The following is a 21062-nucleotide window of genomic DNA, read 5'->3' on the forward strand; positions in this document are numbered from 1 at the left end:
TATAATTATTTGAGTTTATATTAAAGAGATCTGAACCTCCATTAAATTAATTTGATTGATTAATCAAAAAGATAATTTTATTAATCTTATTCTAATAAAAGGAAAAAAAATTGCACTCGCAACGTAATTGAAATTTTTTTTGAGAAAAATCTCGTAATCTTATTACTGCAAATTAGTAAAATCAATAATTATATGCTCTTGATTGATTGGCCCAACAATTTTATTGGCAGAATTTACAGAAAAAAAATAAAATCTTAAATGCACAATTTATAATAGAATTAAGCTTAATTTGTTTTTGATCTGCTGCATTGAATCCCCTCCCTCTGTTGTTCCCTTTTTACAGCCATGAAATTTGCGTGTTGTTGTCGGGACTATAGTAGTAATCGTCCGTTTTTCCTTGATGGATTTTTTGAAGAATCGTCCATGCTTCTTTAGCTGTTTGACAAGTATAGATTAATTTGAAGTCGTTCGCATCTACGGCAGAAAAGATGGCATTTAAGTTCATCTTCAGGAGACCAAAATTGTTCATCTGCCAAGAATACGTTTCCGTACCTATCTCTTACAGTAGGATGTTCCCATCCAGTCACATCCACACCTTGTGGTCTATTGCTTTCATGAATACCTTCATTTTAATCTATACTTCATTTTAAACTACACAAAAGACATTAAAAGTTTAAAATCAATACATAGAATCAAAAGCTCCCTACTTTCTCCGAACAAAAACTCTGGAGAGAAACAAAAGTTGGTGTATGAAGCATCGCCTCTGTCCAACCAGAGTAATGAACCATTTCAAAGGCATCAACTTTTCGAGTGGATTTAGATTTGTAGCAGTAAAAGAAGAGCTCGAAATCTTGCCACAATATCAGTATGTCACCGTCTTTAAAAACTTTAATCGGATACATGATTTCAGATGTTGTCTGAAACATTATAGGGATCACATATCGCTGCGACCAAGAATCCTTAACCTGGTATTCCTTCATCATCCATATAACAATCGTATCCCACGAAATATTCTGACATATACACAAACAGTCGTGTAGAACGGACAGGCTTCTCGAATCTGGGAAATGGTTTGCATATGGAGGCAGTGATGAGAAGGGTTGGAAGATTTCGGTTTCGAGATCGAAACAAGAAATAAAATGGCGGCCATGGGAATCTTGCACCAGCCAATGAAGATTTCCATTCAGGAAAACTCCCATGGAACTGTAAAGACTTTGAGATGCACCATCCACTGGCGCAACGCTTCTCCACGACCCTGTTCCTATGGTGTAAACCAGACACTCTCCAGATTTCGTCGCATTATCTTGGTAATTATTACAGACAACCTTGTACTGCTCACTTGTGGAGCTTAACCCGAATCCGTAATCTCGATCGTAAGCATCTTGAGCGATGAATTTAGGGTGGGGAAGAGTGATATACTCACGTGTGATTGGGTTACATATGTAAAGAGAGTCGAGCTGGGTACTAAGGTCGCGCAAGAAAAGAAAACCATTGACTGAACCTTGAATTACTATTCTTGCATCAGGTGAGGTGACGAAGGATCTGGGATCGAACTTCTGGACCAGATTATAGTGAAGATCGTGGTTTTGAAGCTCCAAAACGTCATCGAATTCGAATATTTTGCATGAATATTCGTCATCTTCAAATTGATAGACTACCAGGCCGGGATTGGATAAAGAAAGATGGCATTTGGCGAACTCGGGAGCAGAGAGGATTCCAAGCCATCGCTTGCAGACGCTTTTGCAGCTCACGAGGGTTCGAATTTGAAGTCTTGAAAGAATGCATGAGATGATTTCTGATGGAAGACTATTCATCAAGAAACTCATCAATTGTCTTCTTTTGATATGTATCTTGTTTATGCTCTGTATCCAGATGAGATGGATTTGAAAAGATGATATATTCAATATATTTATAGTTGCAATTTTTGAGGGAAAAGATATAAAAGAAAATACAAAAACTGATCTCAATTTCATTAGTATTCTTAAGAATTAACCGTGTTGAATCTTGACTAGATTTTTTCTGTGCTTTGACTTTGAAATAATCAACAATTTTTTGATTTTTGGAAGTTGCATTCCATTATGTGAACTTGCTGGGACTGCTAATCGATTTGTTATACCTGATTCACACTCGATCTAATATCAATCTACACAATCGATCTCAAGAAAGTTTCGAGCGTCTCCAAGAACACAATCTCAGAAACCAAATAGTTCAAGAAAGCCCCAATCAGTCTCGACACAAATCATTCATACAAAACAGTAAAGACATTCAACCAAAATGACTATTGAATTACGTGGTTCGGTCGGTGTACCCAGCGAGCCTACTCCACGGGAGAACAACAGCAAGCACTCTTTATATATATTCACAAGAATTGAGACACAGCTCAATTCAAATACAATACAGATTTTCAATCAAGACTGTCATTCTTTCATCGGTTGATCCAATACTCACTCTTGTGGCCCATTTGTTGATCAGCTTACTTCCGACCAATCCCCACTTTGTTGGCCCAAAACTTGTTTGGTCCAGCTCTAGTGTGGTTTATGGACCTTGGGCGCTTGAGAGGCCAAACTGGTAGTTTCGCTGGAGAGAAGAGCAAAACGTTTTCACCAGCGAAACTCTTGAGCGAGAGGAAGCTGGAGCAGTGAGGTATAGCATCGATGGATCCAAGGTAGTCCTGAATAAGCAAATCAAGTTTTTGACAAGTTTTGGTCTTGTTCCTGAAATAGAACAGATTGTAATTCATCCAACTTAGCAAGATGTCACCATCTTTAAAAGCTTTGATAGGGTAAACTTTATCATAATATGAACCAACCAACCCCTCTGAGTTAGAAATAACAAATTGCTTAGTCCAAGATTCCTCCACCCCATATTCCTTCATCACCCATATAACAATAATACCGTCAAATTCCGAGCTATTATCGAGAAAACACAAGCACTCCTCCAAAATTCCCAAGGTTCCAAGAGCTCTTAACTCTCGTGACGGTGGTGGTGGAGGAAAGGGCCTAAACGACTCAGCTTCAAGATCAAAACAAGAAATCAACATGTCGGTGTTCCCGCAATAATCTTGTGAAAAACCGTGAAGATTTCCATTCAGGAACAAACTGTAGGAAAGGTGATAATGCCCAAATGGCGGGCCTGTTTCAACGCTTCTCCATGATCTTGTTCCAATTGTGTACACCAAACACTCATAGTTCTGAATATCCGAACACCGCTCCTCCGGGAGATCGTTATGCCTGTGGACATTCCTAACCACCTTGTACTGCCCACTAATCTTACTTTGTCCAAATCCATACTCGTAGAAGACAGGAGATTCAACAAAGTCGTTTTCAATCCCGGGAAGAGCAATATACTGACGTGTGATGGGATTGCATATGTATATAGCATCATATGGTTCTGTTCCATAACTCTTGAGGCAAACCAAACCATTAACCGAACCCACACTCCATAAACTGTAATCAGAGAGGCCCAAAGACTTTCTGAGGTCAAATTCCATCACTAGATTGTAATGAAGATTGTGGTGTTGAAGTTCATTAGATTCATCTTCAAGTTGGAATATTTTGCATGATTCTGTGTCGTATTCGAATTGACGGATTAGTAGGCCAGGGGTCGATAAAGGAAGATGTGATGCGGCGAACTCGGGAGTTGAGAGTAGGTTGAGTAATGGCTTGCAAACGCATTTGCAGCTTAGGATGGTTGGGATGGGAAGTCTTGAGAGAATGTTGATCAAGATTTTTGATGGTAGTTTAAACAACAATGAACTAATTGTACACATCTTTTGCTTATTTCTATTATGTAGAATATATTATATATCCTTTGCTGATGGATGGATTTATATACAAGCTGTTTAATTGTCTAGTGAGGCTTTTCCCGTGCTGTGACTGTCGTACCTTGTACTCCTCAACTCACCCTTTCTAATTTGAAATTTCAAATGGTCTACTTTGTGGTTATTAAACAAGGGGGGCCACCTTTTGTTTCGATGTTTGGGTTTTTGTGGGGTTGAGGGGAATAGAGTTTCGAATACACAATTGAAGAAATTGGGGAAGCATAAAATCACACCGATCGATGATATTAGAAATCGTACACTCCAATTCTTCAAAAAAAAAAAAAAAAAAAAGATAAATAAAAAATTAATTAATTAAATTGAACAAAAAAGTCGTCTTCTCCCATGTGCTGAGGGTCCCTTCCTGGTATGGTCCTTCCCAGTTCCCCGACCCTACACCCGACACTAAAAAAAATTCAATGTTCAGCGACTAACTTTAGGGTATTAAATTGTCGTTAAATTCAAAATAGTGACAATTTAACGATGAATATGTAAGTCGTTATTATTTTCATCGTCGTTAGTTTTAATGACGAATTAAAAACCAAACGTAGGTATTAACCACGAATGAATTTAATTTTGTCTCTATTTGCGATTAAATTAAATTTGTCTCTAATTACTACATATATTTATTTTTCGTAGCTAGTAGCGACGATCTTCATAAACAAATTCGTTGATAATAACGACGATCTTCATGTATAATTTCGTCGTTATTGGCGACGTTTATTAAGTCAAGTTGTCGCTAATAGTGACGTGTACGATTTTAATTTCGTCGATATTTGCGATTAAATTAAAATTGTCTCTAATTACGACATATATTTATTTTTCGTAGCTAAGAGTGACGATCTTCATAAACAAATTCGTCGCTAATAACGATGATCTTCATGTATAATTTCGTCGCTATTCACGACGTTTATTAAAGCAAGTTTATTTTATTTTCTTCGCGATTAGAGACGTTTATTAAAGCAAGTTGTTGCTATTAACATCGTTAATTGCAACAAGATGTATTGCTTGTCCTCGCTAAATAGCGACGTCTATAATTTTTATTTCGTCGCTATTAAAGACGAACGTGTTTATAAGACTGACGTCGCAACTAGTGATAAATATTTTCTTTTCACCGTCGTTAATTGCGACGACATTTATTGGATTTCGTCGCTAACACATAGACGAAATTTTAGTAATTCATCGCTAAATATTGTAAAAATATATTTTCAAAATGGCCCCGGTTTTTCTATGACATTATTTTGTATTTATATTATTGTTGCAATTAGTTAAATATATAAAATGTTCGTTCACACATTAAAATAACAAAAAAAAAAATTAGTTAGATACTATGGCTCCGTTTGGACATATACTTAAAAATATTTTTAGTGTTTTATAAGTATAAAAAACTTAAAGTATGTGTTTGGATAAAAAAATTTTAAAAATATTTTTGTAAAAGTGTTTTCCAAGTATAGTTTTTAAAGAATACTTGAGATGTGTTTTTAGATGTTTTTTAGAATGAAACTATAAAATGCAAAGATGAACAACGTTAGTTTGAAATGTTAAAATATTTTTATAGAATAATTGTCCAAACACATATTTATTTTTAAAACAACTTTTGAAACATTTTATAAAAAGTTTTTTAAAAAACATTTATAAAAATCTTTTATAAGTACATGTCCAAACAGAAACTATAAGTTTCAATGTTTTTCACGTAAGTTACTACAAATTAACAGACAACAATTTTTTTCATACAAGTTGTAAGGGAATGAGAGTTGCACATAAACAGTTTGAGGTGTTGTTACAAGGTGCTGACAACACATTCTGTAGTGACCCTTACCTGGATCACCTACTAAACAGAACTTAGACATGCAATTAACTTAATTAAACGGATATCAGAATAAAAGTGCGGAAACTATAGATAATATACAATCCCAAGTAAAGGAATCTGTAAATACCCAAATATTATACAACCAGATCGAACAGCTGTATCAATCCAAATAACAACAGAATAAAACCTAGGCGAAGCTCCAACTGGTCAACCACTGCCTAGCCCCTCTTGGATCCACCCGCCTCGTCCAATCGCAAACCTGTCCCATGGAATAGGGTGTCCAGAAACACAGAGTACGAGACGTGGGCATAAAACACTCAGCACGAGAGTATGAGTATACATGCATGCAAAGTGAACTCCCTATAAACTCGAGGTTAAGGATCAGATAACAGAGACAGACCGGACCCTGGTATGTAGCATGTTGTGTCGTTGCTTCAGGAGGTGGCTCCCATACCATAATACCAGTGGATTTACCGGACCCAAAGCCATGGAAGTCCATCTTGTAGTAGCCCATACCCTAATTGAGTAATTAAAGAATTAATGCTAATTAAATAAATTGGGTATCGGACGGATCGGAAGCTCCGAAGGCACGATCGGAAGCTCCGATGAGCGATCGGAGGCACCGATCGATATTACGTCAGGCATGACGTGTGGCAAGATCGGAAGCTCCGATCACCCCTATCCGGAGTCAACAAGTGATATTTTGACATGTGGCAGATCAGGATCTTCGAAAGCTCCGATGGCAGGATTGGACGTTCCGATCGAGGTTCGGACGTTCCGATCAAGGATCGGAAGTTTCGATCGTTGTCTATAAATAGAGGGCCGAGGCTTCATTTTCAATTGCCAATTCCGAGTATTTCCCTCTCCTTTCTAGTCTATTCGAGTTGTTCTAGCCTTCCTAGGCTTGACCCGACGGTCGGTGAGGCGTTCGGTAGTCGTAGCGGAGTTGTGCCCAAGTTCTGGAGGCATCGACATCAAAGGGCTAACGACGGACGAAAGTATAGCTTTTGCTTCCTATAAATATTTAGGAGTATGCAATAGCTTAGTTAAGACTTTTAGAGCGCTTTAATGATAGTAGTATCATTTGGCAGTGTAGAGCAGACTATAGGCGTGGACCTAGAGTTGGTAGAGCTTGCACTGATTTGAGGTACGAAAGTACTGTTCGAGATATCCTGACTGAGTATGCATGTATTATGTGTTTGCATGGTTTATATGTCATTGATTTATGCTGCATTCATTTGCATACTGAGCTATCTCCTTCGAGATGTCTGTTAGTAGGGTTTTTTCCTATCCTGTTAGTGGTTGGACTTTCATCGATTTGGGTCCGGCATATCCACTGGTATTATGGTATGGGAGCCACCTCCTGAAGCGACGGCACAGCATGCTACATACCAGGGCCCGGTCTGTCTCTGTTATCTGATCCTTGACCTCGAGTTTATAGGGAGTTCACTTTGCATGCATGTATACTCATACTCTCGTACTGAGCGTTTTATGCTCACGTCTCGTACTCTGTGTTTCTGGACACCCTATTCCATGGGACAGGTTTGCGATTGGACGAGGAGGGTGGATCCAGGAGGGGCTAGTCAGTGGTTGAACAGCTGGAGCTTCGTCTAGGTTTTATTACTGTTGTTTGGGTTGATACAACTATTCGATTTGGTTGTATATTATTTGGATAAATTACAGATTCCTTTACTTGGTATTGTATAATGTTTATGGTTTCCGCAGTTTTATTCTGATATCTGTTTAATTAAGTTAATTGCATGCCTAAGTTTTGTTTAGTAGGTGATCCGGGTAAGGGTCACTATATTTATGGTATCAGAGCATGCATAGTATTCTTGGGATTTAGACTCTGCATAAGGTAACCGTGAGGTATTTTTGTAGATGGCAAATCGTGATGACCAGAGTTCTCATGGCAGTATTGGTGGGCGTTGGGGTGATGCCGACCGAGAGCATCGTCGAGAACGGCGTCATCATCATCATGACGACGAGCGTTTCACTGTGCGTCGATTCTTAGCTATGAGTACTAAGCCCTTAGTTGGAGGTGAGTCTTCGGAGGATGCGGAAAATTGGTTAGACCGCATGGAGACGACTTTTCAGACTTTCCACTGCACCGAGTAGCAGAAGATGGAGACCCATTGCTATCTTCTGGATGGGCAAGCCCGTAGGTGGTGGAGGTTTACTTCTGCACCCTTTATTGCGGCGAGAGGAGTGGCCACCTGGGCCGAGTTCCGCACATCTTTCCAAAAGCGGTATTTTCCTCCTGCACTCCGTCAGTCGAAGGCAGGCGAGCTACTGAGTCTGCGATAGGGAGCCATGTCTATTGATGAGTATCAGCAGAGGTTCTTTGATCTGCTATCCTATTGCCCCGAGATTGCTGATAGCTCAGAGATGAAGTATAATCTGTTCCTTCAGGGCCTTAACGTTAACGCCCAGAAATTCGTCACGTAAATCCGCATGCATAACTAGGGGATTTTATAATTTTATAATAATGTGAAAATGTGTTAAATTATTTTTATGAGTGATTATTTAAATTAAATGATTTATTTGCATGTTTTAAATATTATTTCGGCATTTAAATCTGTATGATGTGATTTATGAATTTATTTGAGAAAGTTTATTTTATGATCGCGTAGGCGGGACCGTGGACGGACGAGATGTTAGTTTTCACCCAAAATATTTTATGAGATTTTTAGGAGCCTTAAAATATTATTTTAAGGTAAGATTTTAAGAAAATTATGGTATTTATATATATGTATATTTATATGTCCGTTTTTACCCAAAATAAGTCATTTTAATGACTTTTATTAAGCTTTAAAAATCCAATTATTTATAATTTCGGGATTTACTTAGTTTTAGCAAATTAGAATGTATTTTTTTAAAAGTTTAAAATTTGAGTATTTAATTATCCTAATTATCTATTTATTTATTAAACCTAGATTATCTTAAAAATATACCCTAATCCTCCTACCTCCATTCACGTTTTCTTGCTAGCCGCCTCCTCAATCTTCTCCCACTCCCTTCATTGTTCCTTCAACAGAAAACCCACCCCATAGCCGATCGTTAAAAGTTTTTGGAGTTTTTGGAAGATCCGTTCGTCCCGGCGAGCCCGATACGTGTCGTTTACGTCGTTTCGTCCAAATAATTCTCAAGGCACGTTTGATTCCATTATTGAACACCATTTAGATCACATTACAATGTTTTTAAGTATGAATGATCTGGGTTTAGCATGTGTTTTCGGTTTTGTTTGTTATTCATCATGATTCTCATGTTTTCATTCACATTTCATGGTTGATGATGAGTTTCTGGTCTAGGCTAGGTTCGAGCTTGCTACCCACTGGTTTGGGGTCCTAACTAGGGTCCATAGGGTCGGTTTTGGCTCGGTGGTTCAGGGCAGGAACCATGCGGGAATGAGCCATGACAGCAGCTAGGCGTGCAGAATTTTCTGTCGGGTTTGGGGCCTTTGGCCGAGCCATGCAGGGCTTGGCTCGGGCCAGGCCTGTGTCGAGGGATGCATCTGGACCTTGGGGTGGTCCAGGTGTCGGAGCTCCGGCCGGTAGTGGCCGGAGCTGGTCAGAAAGTCCATGGCTTGGGGACTACGCAGACTGCGCAGCAAGGGAGAAAGGAGAGGGGGTCGGCTGCACCATGCAAGGCATGGGGCTGGGCCAGGGCTGGTCTGTTGGAACCGGCAGGACCCTGGGGTGTTCCTGCCGGCGGAGCTCCGGCCAGGGTGGCCGGAGCTGGGCTGTAGCAAGGGGAAAAAGGGGTGCTGCCGTGAGGGTTAAGAAAGGAGGGGCTAGAAGCTTGTCTTGAGTTTAAGCGGGCCGGGCTCGGTTTTTTTTTGGTCCGGGTCGGGTCTAAAATTTAATGAGTCAAATTATTTTAGTCCGGGTCTAGATAATATTAATTGGACTCGGATTTATTTTTATTGTTAATTAACTAAGAGTTTAAGTTATTAATTATTGGGTTTGGGCTTGATTAATTAATTTAATTGGACTAGTTTAATGGGCTTAAATAATTAATGAAGTGAGCCCACTAATTTGTCATGGTCCGTGTGATCCATGAGAATTATTGGGCCAAGTTGTGTCGGGTTAGTAATTTAACGGGAAAATTTTTAGGTTAATGGACTAGTTAATAATTTATTTAATTAATTTTGAGTTAATTAATTTAAATGGAATTAATTAATGTTTTAGTGAGCCCATTAGTTTTCCATGGGCCTGGGGGCCCATGAAACTCAATGGTCCAGGTCAGGTTGGGTTTTTGGGTTTTTGAGCCAGTCTAGGAATTTTTGAGTTTAAGTCTAGTGGTCAGCAGCTCGAACAAGTCCTTGGAAAAATAAATGTTCGTAAATATATATTTAATTCATGCATGCATTTTTATTAGATATATAAGTATTATTTTTAAGAAAATAAATTAAATATATATTTACGGACAAATTTTCATGAAAATAAAGAATAATGAGAATTTTTATGTTCATGCATCATGTAACAATTTTTATGATAATTTTAAATGCATGATAAGAAAAATATATTTTTATGGAAGTTGAAGTGAAGGTGGAAAGTGATGTGGTTGGAGGCCGGGATACCTGGGCCCGGTGACCTTCCTAATAATGTTTATGTTATGATGAGCTTATGGATCCGGCTGAGAGGGCTGGTGAAGTGGCATAAGAGGTGGAGATTCCACCGCCACGTACGTTGGTTTATAGATTGATCAATCGCTCAGTATGATGCCACCGACATGGATACGACCTGTTGAGAACTAAGAGATTATGATAAGACATTTTATGAGATTTATTAAATGTGATGTTTATGTTTAGCATGATGATGAAGCATTATAATTATTTATTCATGTCTATATGCATATATTTTTAAGATCATGCACGTATATTTATATTCACGTATTTTATATGATGTGTGCTTGTGTGTGGTTTCATTTTGTTATATAAGGATAGAACGTGCTGAGCCTCTAGGCTCACTAGATTTAAATGGTGCAGGTGAGCAGAATATTAATGAAGTTAATGTGTTTCCGACTGGCGGCGAGGGCGTATGAGTATCCAGCGGCTAGAACCCGTGACCATTGCTCTAAGATGAATTTTATGTTGAGACTAGAACATTTATTTCCGCATATGTTTTATTATTATAGATTTTCCGTACATGCATGGATTTTAGATTTAAGTATTTATTTTCTAAGTTTTCATTAATCTTGGTGAAAGAAATATTATTTAGGAATTTTATTATGGCAATCTTATGAATGATTATTTAGTAATTAATTTTAAGTATTTAATTGCATGCGAGTACTTTTATTGTAATTATTGTGTATTTGTATTTTAAATTAAGTAAGGTATTTTTTTAAAGTACAATATATATATGTATGGGCATATATATATTTATATTTATTATTTTATAGTTAGAGAGTTATTTAAAAAAAAAAAAAATTTCACTAGAAGTTCTAGGATGTTTCATTTGGTATCAGAGCCATGGTCCTTGGAGGGTGACTAGTCTGCTTCTCGGAGCTCAGAAGCCGCACTGCCAGTCTGTAAGTTTTAAGTGTTTTAAATTATGATTTATGCATGGGACACAGGGGTTATATTTTCAATGATTTATGAAAATGAGAATTTAAAGTTATGACAGTCTTAAAGTCAAAAAAAAAAAAAAAATTAGTTATGCATGTCGATTTACGTAAAGAAATATGTGGTGGTGCAGAATGCCTCCGAGACCTATGAACCGACGTGGGGAATCTTCACCTCCACCTCCACCTCCGCAGAATCCTCTTGCAGCCTTGGAGCAGGCCAATGCTAATATGATGGCAGGGATTACTGCTCTGTTGGAGCAGCAGGCTGCACGTCCTAGACTGTCCCACGAGGAGGACGTTGCTGAGCGGTTCCAGAAGAAGGGGCCGAAGGAGTTCACTGGTACCACCGATCCATTGGTGGCTGAGGGGTGGATTCGTTCTTTGGAGTCCATCTTTGCATACATGGGGATTACTGACGCCGACAGGGTGAACTGTGCGACTTATATGATGAGGGGAGATGCAGCTCTTTGGTGGGAGGGTGCTGCCAGGGGAGTACATCTTCCTACATTGACTTGGGCGGAGTTTAGGTGTATCTTCTACGCCAAGTATTTCACGGAGGATGTGCGCAGTCGCATGATCCGGGAGTTTATGAGTCTCCGACAGGGGGACAAGACAGTGGTTGAGTACATCAAGCAGTTCGAGAGGGGGTGTCATTTTGTGCCCCTGATTGCTGATAGTGCCGAGGAGAAGATGAGACAGTTCATCGATGGGCTTAGGGCGGAGATCAAGCATGATGTACGAATGATGGACGTCACCACTTATGAGGCAGCGGTTAGTAGGGCATTGAGATCCGAGGATGGTAGGAAGGAGATCTTGAGGGAGCAGTAGAGGAAAAGGCAGTTCCAACCATCGTACCACGAGTCGTATCCACAGCAGGATGCAAAGAAGCAGTCCATTGGGCCGTTGAAGGGCCCAAATCCATCGAGACAGCAGGGAGCTATCGTTCCTCGTGCAGAAGCACTACCTCTCTGCCAAAAATGCCAGAAGCCCCATCCAGGACTGTGCATGAAGGGATCAGGCATGTGCTACCATTGCAAGGAACCAGGACACATCATGCTGCACTGTCCCAAGAAGAATGCTGTCGGACGTGTTTATGTGATGCAGGCGGAGGAAGCAGTGCCGGATACTTTGCGCATCACGGGTAATTTTTCTTAACGCATTAAAATTTGTCGTTTTTGGATTGCTCTATTCGGGACTACGCGAAGAAACTTGTTATTGCCTGGAGTTCGTTTCAATTTCGAGGACGAAATTCCATTTAAGGGGGAGAGAATTGTAACGCCCAGAAATTCGTCACGTAAATCCGCATACATAACTAGGGGATTTTATAATTTTATAATAATGTGAAAATGTGTTAAATTGTTTTTATGAGTGATTATTTAAATTAAATGATTTATTTGCATGTTTTAAATATTATTTCGGCATTTAAATCTGTATGATGTGATTTATAAATTTATTTGAGAAAGTTTATTTTATGATCGCGTAGGCGGGACCGTGGACGGACGAGATGTTAGTTTTCACCCAAAATATTTTATGAGATTTTTAGGAGCCTTAAAATATTATTTTAAGGTAAGATTTTAAGAAAATTATGGTATTTATATATATGTATATTTATATGTCCGTTTTTACCCAAAATAAGTCATTTTAATGACTTTTATTAAGCTTTAAAAATCCAATTATTTATAATTTCGGGATTTACTTAGTTTTAGCAAATTAGAATGTATTTTTTTTAAAAGTTTAAAATTTGAGTATTTAATTATCCTAATTATCTATTTATTTATTAAACCTAGATTATCTTAAAAATATACCCTAATCCTCCTACCTCCATTCACGTTTTCTTGCTAGCCGCCTCCTCAATCTTCTCCCACTCCCTTCATTGTTCCTTCAACAGAAAACCCACCCCATAGCCGATCGTTAAAAGTTTTTGGAGTTTTTGGAAGATCCGTTCGTCCCGGCGAGCCCGATACGTGTCGTTTACGTCGTTTTGTCTAAATAATTCTCAAGGCACGTTTGATTCCATTTTTGAACACCATTTAGATCAAATTACAATGTTTTTAAGTCTGAATGATCTGGGTTTAGCATGTGTTTTCGGTTTTGTTTGTTATTCATCATGATTCTCAAGTTTTCATTCACATGGCATGGTTGATGATGAGTTTCTGGTCTGGGCTGGGTTCGAGCTTGCTACCCACTAGTTTGGGGTCCTAACTAGGGTTCATAGGGTTGGTTTTGGCTCGGTGGTTCAGGGCAGGAACCATGCGGGAATGAGCCATGACAGCAGCTAGGCGTGCAGAATTTTCTGTCGGGTTTGGGGCCTTTGGCCGAGCCATGCAGGGCTTGGCTCGGGCCAGGCCTGTGTCGAGGGATGCATCTGGACCTTGGGGTGGTCCAGGTGTCGGAGCTCCGGCCGGTAGTGGCCGGAGCTGGTCAGAAAGTCCATGGCTTGGGGACTACGCAGACTGCGCAGCAAGGGAGAAAGGAGAGGGGGTCGGCTGCACCATGCAAGGCATGGGGCTGGGCCAGGGCTGGTCTGTTGGAACCGACAGGACCCTGGGGTGTTCCTGCCGGCGGAGCTCCGGCCAGGGTGGCCGGAGCTGGGCTGTAGCAAGGGGAAAAAGGGGTGCTGCCGTGAGGGTTAAGAAAGGAGGGGCTAGAAGCTTGTCTTGAGTTTAAGCGGGCCGGGCTCGGTTTTTTTTTGGTCCGGGTCGGGTCTAAAATTTAATGAGTCAAATTATTTTGGTCCGGGTCTAGATAATATTAATTGGACTCGGGTTTATTTTTATTGTTAATTAACTAAGAGTTTAAGTTATTAATTATTGGGTTTGGGCTTGATTAATTAATTTAATTGGACTAGTTTAATGGGCTTAAATAATTAATGAAGTGAGCCCACTAATTTGTCATGGTCCGTGTGATCCATGAGAATTATTGGGCCAAGTTGTGTCGGGTTAGTAATTTAACGGGCAAATTTTCAGGTTAATGGACTAGTTAATAATTTATTTGATTAATTTTGAGTTAATTAATTTAAATGGAATTAATTAATGTTTTAGTGAGCCCATTAGTTTTTCATGGGCCTGGGGGCCCATGAAACTTAATGGGCCAGGTCAGGTTGGGCTTTTGGGTTTTTGAGCCAGTCTAGGAATTTTTGAGTTTAAGTCTAGTGATCAGCAGCTCGAACAAGTCCTTGAAAAAATAAATGTTCGTAAATATATATTTAATTCATGCATGCATTTTTATTAGATATATAAGTATTATTTTTAAGAAAATAAATTAAATATATATTTACGGACAAATTTTCATGAAAATAAAGAATAATGAGAATTTTTATGTTCATGCATCATGTAACAATTTTTATGATAATTTTAAATGCATGATAAGAAAAATATATTTTTATGGAAGTTGAAGTGAAGGTGGAAAGTGATTGCTGGAGAACGCGTCGATCAGATCAATTTGGATTGATACCCGGTGCAGCGGAAGTTTAAAATTTTTATATGGAACGATTCCATAATGGGTATCAACCTTACGATTAAATTGTGTGTGTAAAAATTAAATAACGATTATAAAATTTTTACCTTTAATCTCAAATCGAGATTTTGGACACCAATAGATTTCTCTGCTCTTGTTGTATATCCCTGGAACTGATGGACGAACTGTTCTTCAATCAGGTCCACGAACGGATATTTAATCCCTCTGATAGATTGCACTAGAAAATCTATCAGAAGTTTCTACGAAGAGATTAACGAATTTGATCCGTTAAACCAGACTGTAATTCAAAATCACAGGCTGGATTTTACCGAGTAGAGAGGGAAGGGGGGCGGCCACTATTGATAGAAAATACTTAGGTTTTTGAAAATTATGACCTGTTGTGTCTAATTTCTGTACTGCAATAACTTATTTATAATGTAGGCCACTAACAGCTTAGGGCCCATTAGTCATAAGTTCAAGCCCGACAAGCAAAGCCCACATGTTCAAAAATTAATATAAAATTCATCGTGACTCCGATTGATAAACCGATTTCACCAATGTGCACAGAAACCATTTCTACACCTTTTAAAGTCAAGATAAATTTTTCTGAATCCGAATTCAGTGGTTTCCAAAAATGTCCATCCCTATGTCATTTTAGGAAATCTTACTCCTCTACTCATAATTAAGAAGTCCAACTTCTTTGTTCATTAAATTTAACTCTTTAAATTTAACTATCTCAACGGGGATTAAAAATCCATTACACTGTGTGACCCTCAATGGTTCAGGGATACAGCTAGCCGTGGGCTCACAACTCCTTGTGACTCGGAACAACAATTTCCGACTTGCCCATCGAATCATGGTAAGAGCGTCTAGAAACATCGCCCCATGATTCCCTAGGTATCACTGATAGTGCCTACAAGAACAAATAGATTTTGGTTAGCGTACAGTACGGTCCCTTCATCCATATATCCCGATCGAATCAACAACCATTGGTATATCGAGAGTCGCTCGAGATTCGATAACTATGCAATACATCTTGAAGATCAAATAGTGACATCGCATGTGCTACTAAGAAACCATTTCTTAAACCACATCATGTACTCTGGCCAGAGATTCGTCACACTAATATCTCCTCAGATCGCATAGGATATCCACACTCGCAAGTATGTGGTGAATCCTTGACAACAAAGCATCGACTCCTATATGTGTTGTAACTGTACCCAATCCCGACACCTGATGACCCCAATAGAGTCGGTAAACGAGTCAAAGCACAGTACTAGCATATAGAGTCTCAATGATGTTTCAAGTAGTAAGGACTAATGGTGTACAACCAAAACCGCGAACTATATCCACTCGATAAGTGATAACCACTTGGAAAGTCCGGATAGGGTAGTTCGATCATTCATCGTATGAATATCCATTTGCATGCTTCGAACATCTCTATGTTCCTTACCATGAAACGTGGTACTCTGCATCGCAAATGCTAGTCTCAAACTCGAGCGATCCTTATCCTTATTATCGGACGGCTCAATCGACTAGGAACAGTTTAGAATATACAGTGATTATAAGATGTGTTTCATGATAGACATCTCCATGTTCTACCACATCTTACATACACTATAGTATATTCAAGGTCTTTATCAAAACAACAATAGTATATCACAATATAACAATATGAAGAAAGATAAAGTCATTGCCATTAATAAAAGTGTAAATAATATTAAACAAAAGATTGTTTATACAAAGAGTCATCAAAGCCCTTAGCCACAAGTTGGCTCACCGGGCACCCACTCTTTCAATCTCCCACTTGCCCTATATCCAACTAGTCATACTACGTAGACCCATTGCTTCGCGATGTTTGTCAAATAATGGTCCTGGCAAGGGCTTAGTAAGTGGATCAGCGATATTGTCTGCAGAGGCCACTCTTTCGACAGTGATGTCTCCTCTTTCCACAATCTCCCGGATGATGTGGTATTTCCTCAGTATGTGTTTGTATCTTTGATGAGACCTTGGTTCCTTTGCCTGAGCAACGGCACCCGTGTTGTCACAGTACACCGGGACTGGACCAACAACTTTAGAAATGACGCCCAACTCTTGGACGAAATTCCTCATCCAAACGGCCTCTTTAGCAGCAGCTGATGCTGCAATGTATTCTGCTTCAATGGTGGAATCCGCTGTGGTGTCCTGCTTGGAACTTTTCCAAGAGACAGCACCGCCATTGAGCATGAACACAAATCCAGAGGTTGACTTCGAGTCATCCACGTCACTTTGGAAGCTAGAGTCGGTATAGCCTTCCAGTTTTAGTTCTCTTCCTCCATATACCATGAACATATTCTTAGTCCTTCGTAAGTACTTAAGAATGTCCTTCACGGCTTTCCAATGCATTTGACCGGGATTAGCTTGATATCTGCTCGTGACACTCAGAGCAAATGCTACATCTGGTCTGGTAGATATCATCCCATACATGATACTACCTATGGCTGACGCATATGGTACATGTGTCATTTTCTCTATCTCTTCATCAGTCTTGGGACACATAGACTTGGATAGAGAAACTCCATGACACATGGGTAGATGTCCTCTCTTGGACCCATCCATTGAAAACCGTTTCAATATGGTGTCGATGTAGGTTGATTGAGTGAGTCCTATCATTCTCTTAGATCTATCTCTATAGATCTGTATCCCAAGAATATAGGATGCCTCACCCAAATCCTTCATCGAGAATCTATCTGATAACCATATCTTTGTTGACTGCAACATCCCTACATCATTCCCAATGAGTAGGATGTCATCAACATAAAGTACTAAGAATGTCACAGCATCCTTAACTACTTTCTTGTACACGCATGGTTCCTCCGGGTTCTTGATGAAACCAAAATCTTTTATTGTTTCATCAAATTTCTGGTTCCAACTTCTTGATGCTTGTTTTAGACCATAAATTGATCTCTGAAGCTTGCATACCTTATGCTCGTTTCCCATGGATGTGTACCCCTCAGGCTGCTTCATATAGATTTCTTCCTTAATGTCTCCATTAAGAAAAGCAGTCTTCACATCCATTTGCCATATCTCATAGTCATACCATGCAGCTATGGCAATAAGGATTCTTATGGACTTGAACATTGCAACTGGTGAAAAGGTTTCATCATAGTCAACTCCTTGTCTTTGAGTATAACCTTTTGCCACCAATCGTGCTTTGTAGGTCAATACCTTACCATCAGGTCCAAGCTTTCTCTTGTAGATCTATTTACACCCTATTGGAACAATTCCATCGGGAGGATCTACTAAAGACCAAACTTGGTTTGTATGCATCGAATCTATTTCCGACTGCATAGCTTCAAGCCATAAATTTGAATCCGCATCAGAAATTGCTTCCTTGAAGTTTCTTGGATCACATCCAACATCGGGTTCATCTTGATCCCCTTCAAGAAGAAGACCATATCGAATAGGAGGTCTAAAAGTCCTCTCGGATCTTCTAGGTACAGGCGTGTCTATCAATGGTTCCTGAGGTGTAGGATCGTTATTTTGTATTTCGGGTTCTTCTCGAATTTCTTCGAGTTCCATCATCTCGCCTTTCTTATCCAATAAGAACTCCTTCTCCAAGAAGGTGGCATTCCTTGAAACAAACACCTTTGTTTCAGCAGGATAATAGAAATAATATCCGATTGAATTCTTCGGATACCCTACAAAATAACATAAGCTGGATCGACTATCCAACTTATCTCCCACTGTCCGCTTCACGTAAGCAGGACATCCCCAAATCCTCAAGTACGAATACTTAGGAGCTTTGCCATTCCATAACTCGTATGGTGTTTTGTCCACTGCTTTAGTGTGGACGTTGTTCAACAACAATACCGCCGTTTCAAGCGCATAGCCCCAAAACGAAGGTGGAAGCTCAGTGAAGCTCATCATGGATCGAACCATGTCCAACAAAGTTCGATTACGACGCTCCGATACACCATTCAGCTATGGTGTCATAGGAGGAGTCCACTGAGAGAGAATCCCATTCTCTTTTAGATAGTCCAAAAACTCGGTACTTAAGTATTCTCCACCTCGATCCGATCGAAGTGCTTTAATACTTTTACCTAGCTTGTTTTCTACTTCAGCCTTGAATTCTTTGAACTTTTCAAATGCTTCAGACTTATATTTCATTAAATATAAATACCCATACCTCGAATAATCATCAGTAAAGGTAATGAAGTAGGTGTGGCCATATTGAGTACCAACTCTAAATGGACCACAAACATCTGTATGAATCAAATCCAACAGATTTTGACTACGCTCAGGTTTTCCCTTAAAAGGAGATTTAGTCATTTTTCCTTTCAGGCAGGATTCACAAGTAGGTAGAGAGTTAATATCAGACATATCAAACATGCCCTCTCCCACTAGCTTGTTCATCCTCCTTGAGGAAATATGACCTAGCCTAGCGTGCCAAAGGTTTGCCGGGTTTTGGCTATCGATTTTCCTTTTGTTTGTTGTTGCCGGTTTATCAACATAATTTATTGGAACGCCTTTTAGTTTTAAGTTGTATAGATCGTTTTCAAGTTGTCCATTTCCAATTAAACATTCATTCTTGTAAATATTGCAAATCCCATTCACAAAATTGCAAGAATAACCATCTCTATCAAGCATAGAAACAGAAATAATGTTTTTAATCAAATCCGGAACAAATAAAACATCTCTTAAAAGTAACTTAAAACCGTTCTGCAAAATTAAATAAACATCTCCCACGGCTTTAACTTCAACTCTGGAACCATTTCCGAGCCTCAGCTGGGTCTCACCCATTCTAAGCCTGCGACTTCTTGTCATCACCTGCAAATCATTGCAAATGTGAGATCCACATCCGGTATCCAATACCCAAGAAGTAGTATTAAGTGAAACATTTATTTCAATATAGAACATACCCTTCGCAGTTCGCAACTGCTCTAGATATTCCTTGCAGTTACGCTTCCAATGACCGGGCTTCTTGCAGTAATGGCAAACATCCTTGGATTTTTCGATGTTTGAAGCCTTTGTCTTGTACTTCTTCTCGGGTTCGATTTTCTTGGGTGGGGCAGAACGTTTCTTGCCCTTTGTATTTGGCCCCTTCTTAGCAGAAGAAGAGGAGCCCACCAAGAAAGCCGGTTTATCCTTCTTTAATGTGGATTCATATGTCACAAGAATATTGACCATCTCTTCAAGGGAGGCCTCTATCTTGTTCATATTGAAATTCACCACAAATCCGTCAAACGAAGAAGAAAGAGACAGAAGTAGTAAATCCACGTTGAGTTCATGCTCCAACACCAAATCAAGGGTTACCAACTTCTGTATGAGCCAAATCACTCGTACCCCATGATCACGGACCGAAGTCCCTTCACGCATGCGACACGTCATTAGCTCCTTTACAGTAGAGAACCTTTCAGCCCTCGATTGAGCCCCAAAAAGTTCCTTGAGTTGAACGTGAATGTCAGCAGCATTCACGGTGTCCTCAAATCGCCTCTGGAGTTCATCAGACATCGAGGCTTGCATATAGCATTTGGTCTTGATATCATGGTCCCACCATGTATCAAGTTTGGCTAACTCTTCCGGACTTACGTCAGCTGGTGCTTCCTTCGGAGGAGATTTTTCTAACACGTAGAGTATCTTCTCCGAAGTCAAGACAATCTTCAACTTACGGAACCATTCCATATAGTTTGCGCCAGTCAACTTATTTTGTTCGAGGATCGAGAAAAGTGGATTACGCGAATTCATCTTATGAAATACTGAAAAGAAACAGACAAATATCAGTGATTGTTTAAGCAATTTACTAAGACATAAAATAGGCGAAATTTATTTTATGAATCTCACTCCCACTATTTTAACGATTTCACTACCCTCTAGTGAAAACGGGAAACTGTTTTCCTTAGTGAGAACATGGAGTCCAATTGACAAACTTATGGTCCCGAATAATATCAGCCAACCATAATTTTCAAAAGGTAGAGCCCAATTGCTTCCAAAGCAACCTCCACGTTTTTACCTCATGTCCAATAAGGGCCCAATAATATGACGCCGTTTATTGTGACATGTCAAGATGACCCATCAATATTAAGTTGTGATGGACGGTCGCCATGTGGATCCCCCAATAATATGAGCCGATCCCATGGGAGTTCCACCCAACTTACAACATGTGTCGATCCAATGTACAGCTTTTCGACGAACGGGCCCCCCCAATAATATGAGCCGGACCGTATCCGCGGGTAGCATCTCATACATTGATCGTTGATGGAAGGTAGGAACATTTAAACAAATTTAAATTTCCTTTATTTATCTTGATATCAATTTTAAATCATATTTAAAATGAGAGATTTTTAATTATGAAAATTTGTCTCATCATTTTTTAAAGTTTTGTATGCTTGTCGGATTCACACAATTTTGTCTAAAACATGCATACAACTA

General features: G+C 39.4%; 2 protein-coding genes across 2 annotated transcripts; both read right to left on the bottom strand.

Annotated features, from left to right (window-relative positions):
• Positions 1-604: 604 nt before the first annotated feature.
• Positions 605-1912, bottom strand: LOC140884082 (F-box protein CPR1-like). Its single transcript, XM_073290750.1, has one exon. It carries the CDS (start codon positions 1824-1826, stop codon positions 693-695), a length of 1134 nt encoding a protein of 377 aa, XP_073146851.1. The 5' UTR covers positions 1827-1912; the 3' UTR covers positions 605-692.
• A 311-nt stretch (positions 1913-2223) lies between these two features.
• LOC140884536 (F-box protein CPR1-like) lies at positions 2224-3779 on the bottom strand. Its single transcript, XM_073291316.1, has one exon. It carries the CDS (start codon positions 3767-3769, stop codon positions 2474-2476), a length of 1296 nt encoding a protein of 431 aa, XP_073147417.1. The 5' UTR covers positions 3770-3779; the 3' UTR covers positions 2224-2473.
• Between the last annotated feature and the right edge of the window lie 17283 nt (positions 3780-21062).

This window comes from Henckelia pumila, chromosome 2 (assembly GCF_033568475.1).
Source record: "Henckelia pumila isolate YLH828 chromosome 2, ASM3356847v2, whole genome shotgun sequence".
Lineage (NCBI taxonomy): Eukaryota > Viridiplantae > Streptophyta > Magnoliopsida > Lamiales > Gesneriaceae > Henckelia > Henckelia pumila.

Excerpts from the sequence above, each read along its gene's own strand:
- LOC140884082 (XM_073290750.1), bottom strand. The coding sequence starts at position 1,826 with ATGAGTTTCTTGATGAATAGTCTTCCATCAGAAATCATCTCATGCATT.
- LOC140884536 (XM_073291316.1), bottom strand. The coding sequence starts at position 3,769 with ATGTGTACAATTAGTTCATTGTTGTTTAAACTACCATCAAAAATCTTG.